Below are 2,854 nucleotides of genomic sequence, written 5' to 3' on the forward strand. Positions count from 1 at the left end.
GCACTTGGTAGCCATCCTGCGCCCTTCTTCGACAGAGAAAGCTCCAGCTCGTCGGCATCATGACCTTTGAAGGCGTTTGGTTTCTTCGCCTTCAAAGGTTAAAAGGAAATAATTTTTCATTCGTACGTAAGCGGACATTTAGGTGTGTTACAAATATTTCCAGTCAATGATGACGCCACGTCGAAACTAATCCTTAAGGTACGTTTATCAATTATAGTTTGAACGTTAAGCGGTTCTACAACTACTAATATCGAAAAGTCGAAGCTCTCGCTCTAACGTGGTCGAGAGGTTGCGTCGTTGAAATCGCTACTGTCCCGAAAGAAGGTTCCAGGAATGTTCTCGGTGGTAAATTACGGTAAGGAAAAAACTGCCGGTGTAATGTTCTAATGTCGTGTCGTCGTGCTGCACAAGAAACACTCCCGACATGTCATTGATCCGTTCCGGTGATACAATTTCTACTTCTGTTGACGTTCTATCCAGTATCTTTGCTGTCAACTTGAACAAACATCAGCAGCTTTTTTCTTAATCGAGGAGCTCCACACCACACGCCATCAACTCTGTAAAACACTGGCATTTGAAAGTTTGCGCCAGCTTTGATCACCACACCACTACGCATGATTAAACACTCTTCATACTCGACGTCAGCTCCGACCGTACGATCCGGAGAAATGACAGCGCGATTAGCATCACGAAAGTCACAGAAACTTCGATACGCACTTGAATAGTCTTCTAGTTGCGCTTGAAGCTCGTTTACAACCGTTGTGATCTGTTGACTCAAGTTTATTACTAGAGTTTGCCGTCGGTGAGTTTGCATTGCACGCTCCTTCTCCGACTGTATTGCTTGATCGCAGTTCGTCCTGTTTGGCTTTTAGCTCAAACGCGGTCTTTTCTCCACGAAATGCTTGTACTTCTTCTTGCAGCCCTAGAACCTGCTTGCGCAATCTTTTTAATGCGTCATCCTTAGCATGCAACACTGCCGAGATCTTGGTAACAGCTACTGACTCTTTTTCACTCTTTGCAGTAACCAGGTCTCGAACTTCTTGCAGCTCATCTCGACACGCATCCAGCGCTCTTGTGAGTAATGCAATCTCTGTCGTAGCGTCATTAAGCGCGGATCTAAGCTGCGATACTTCATTATTACTACCGTCGCTTTTCACTTGTTTTATCAACCTTAGAGTTCCTTCGCCGTTTTGAGCAGTTCGAGTGCTTTTAAGCTCGGAAATCAAACGACTTATTTCTTCCATCGCAACTGCTAGCTCCAATTCCAATTTTCTACTTTGTTGCTCAAGCACAACCATTTTGTCAGCGTTAGCTGCTTTAGTCGTGACGAATCGCTAGTTAACTCCACTCTTGCATCCTCGAGCTGCTGTCATAGTGCAGTTTCTGACGCACTTAAATCCGCCTATTCTTTCGCATTACCAACCACAATCTTCGAATCAGCTGACGGCACATCAGTAGAAGCAATCGAGTGCGCGTTTTCTTCACTAGGTAAAGCATTATACGACGCTTTTAACTGCTGTTCTAACGCCTCAATCCGTCGACGTCGCTTGTCACACTCTACTTTACTTACTTCCAAAGCATCACGTGCCGTCTGCAAATCGTCCGTAGCAGTTTGAATCGCAGCTGTGGCCGCATTCAAACGCGTTTGGAGCGCTGTACGTTCTGCTTCCTTCACTCGCTTACTTTCATCTTCCATCTGCTGTTTTTGCGCCATTAGCTCCTCAATCTTAATCGTTAGCTCTGCATTCTTTGAGCTCAATCGTTCTTTCTCAACAATCAACCGCTGCGTCTCTTCTTTCAACTCAGCAATTATGCAGGATTTCTCCACTGCAAACTGGTTAAACTCAACCTGCATCATTTCCAAGGTCTCCTGCACCTGATTCAAGTGCATCTTGCTGGTTCGACGAGCTGCATCCGCTTGTTCTCGCTCTTCAGAACTCTTCTCTACTTGCTTTATAAGTACTTCGTTCTCTCTTCGCATACCATTCAGCAATTCGGCACGCTTTTCCATCTTCTTTAACGCTGTATGAGATCGCACACGATACCGCTCGAATTCATTTCGCACATTTTTAAGTTGTTGCTGTAGCTCCACAACTTCTTGTTGCTGTAATGTTTGCTGTTGCTGATCGTACAAGCTGGCAGACTGATTCTCGTCCTTTGTCTTTTCAATTATCACCTCCAAATCTTTTTTCTCTTTTCTTACATCTGCTATACATTCATTCAATGACTCAATCACTACCTCCAGCTCGTGTCTTGAATCTTCTGCTTTCTCAAATTGTTCTTGTATGCGCTGCTTCTCTTGCTCTAGTGTTTGGATCTTAATAGTATATGTTTCAATACCGTCTCGAAGCTGCTGAAGTTCATTAAGCCATTGTGCACAATTTGTATTCGCATCAGACAAAAGATCGTCGAAATTCGTGTCAGATTCTTTTTTGTTCTTCACTAGCTCATTATCGTCTCCATCTTTTGCAAACAATCGCCAATCTGACGATTGCACGAACTGATTAAACACAAACTCGTGCTTCTCACCCTGGCGACGAAGGTCGTTTAGCTGCATCTTCATTGTACGCAGCTGGTCGCGTAAACCTTCCACATTGGACAATACTGACACAATCGCACCGCACAAATCCGCTGCCTCTTGACACTGCCACATTCTATCAGTCAAAGTGCTCACTATATTGAGATTGTCTCCTAAACTCATCAATACAGTAGTCATCTCACACAATTCAATCCTCAATTGTACAAGGTACTATTCAGATTCTTCATTTGAATCTTGAGCTTCTTGCACTGTAATCGACCACATTTTCGCATCTGATCGTCCAATTGCAATCGTACATCTTTCAGTGTAGCTTCG

The 2,854-nt window shown here is 44.0% G+C and overlaps 2 protein-coding genes across 2 annotated transcripts; both read right to left on the bottom strand.

The window, feature by feature from the left end:
- Positions 1-472: 472 nt before the first annotated feature.
- Positions 473-1,298, bottom strand: PHALS_13817 (uncharacterized protein; the record flags this gene model as incomplete). Its single annotated transcript, XM_024729638.1, has 2 exons — positions 473-766; positions 834-1,298. The coding sequence occupies 2 exons, from the start codon at positions 1,296-1,298 to the stop codon at positions 473-475; spliced, it is 759 nt and encodes a 252-aa protein (XP_024579995.1).
- A 104-nt stretch (positions 1,299-1,402) lies between these two features.
- PHALS_13818 (uncharacterized protein) lies at positions 1,403-2,701 on the bottom strand (the record flags this gene model as incomplete). Its single annotated transcript, XM_024729639.1, has 1 exon — positions 1,403-2,701. The coding sequence occupies one exon, from the start codon at positions 2,699-2,701 to the stop codon at positions 1,403-1,405; it is 1,299 nt and encodes a 432-aa protein (XP_024579996.1).
- Between the last annotated feature and the right edge of the window lie 153 nt (positions 2,702-2,854).

The sequence above is a fragment of the Plasmopara halstedii genome (genome assembly GCF_900000015.1).
Source record: "Plasmopara halstedii genome assembly, contig: Scaffold_686, whole genome shotgun sequence".
NCBI lineage: Eukaryota > Oomycota > Peronosporomycetes > Peronosporales > Peronosporaceae > Plasmopara > Plasmopara halstedii.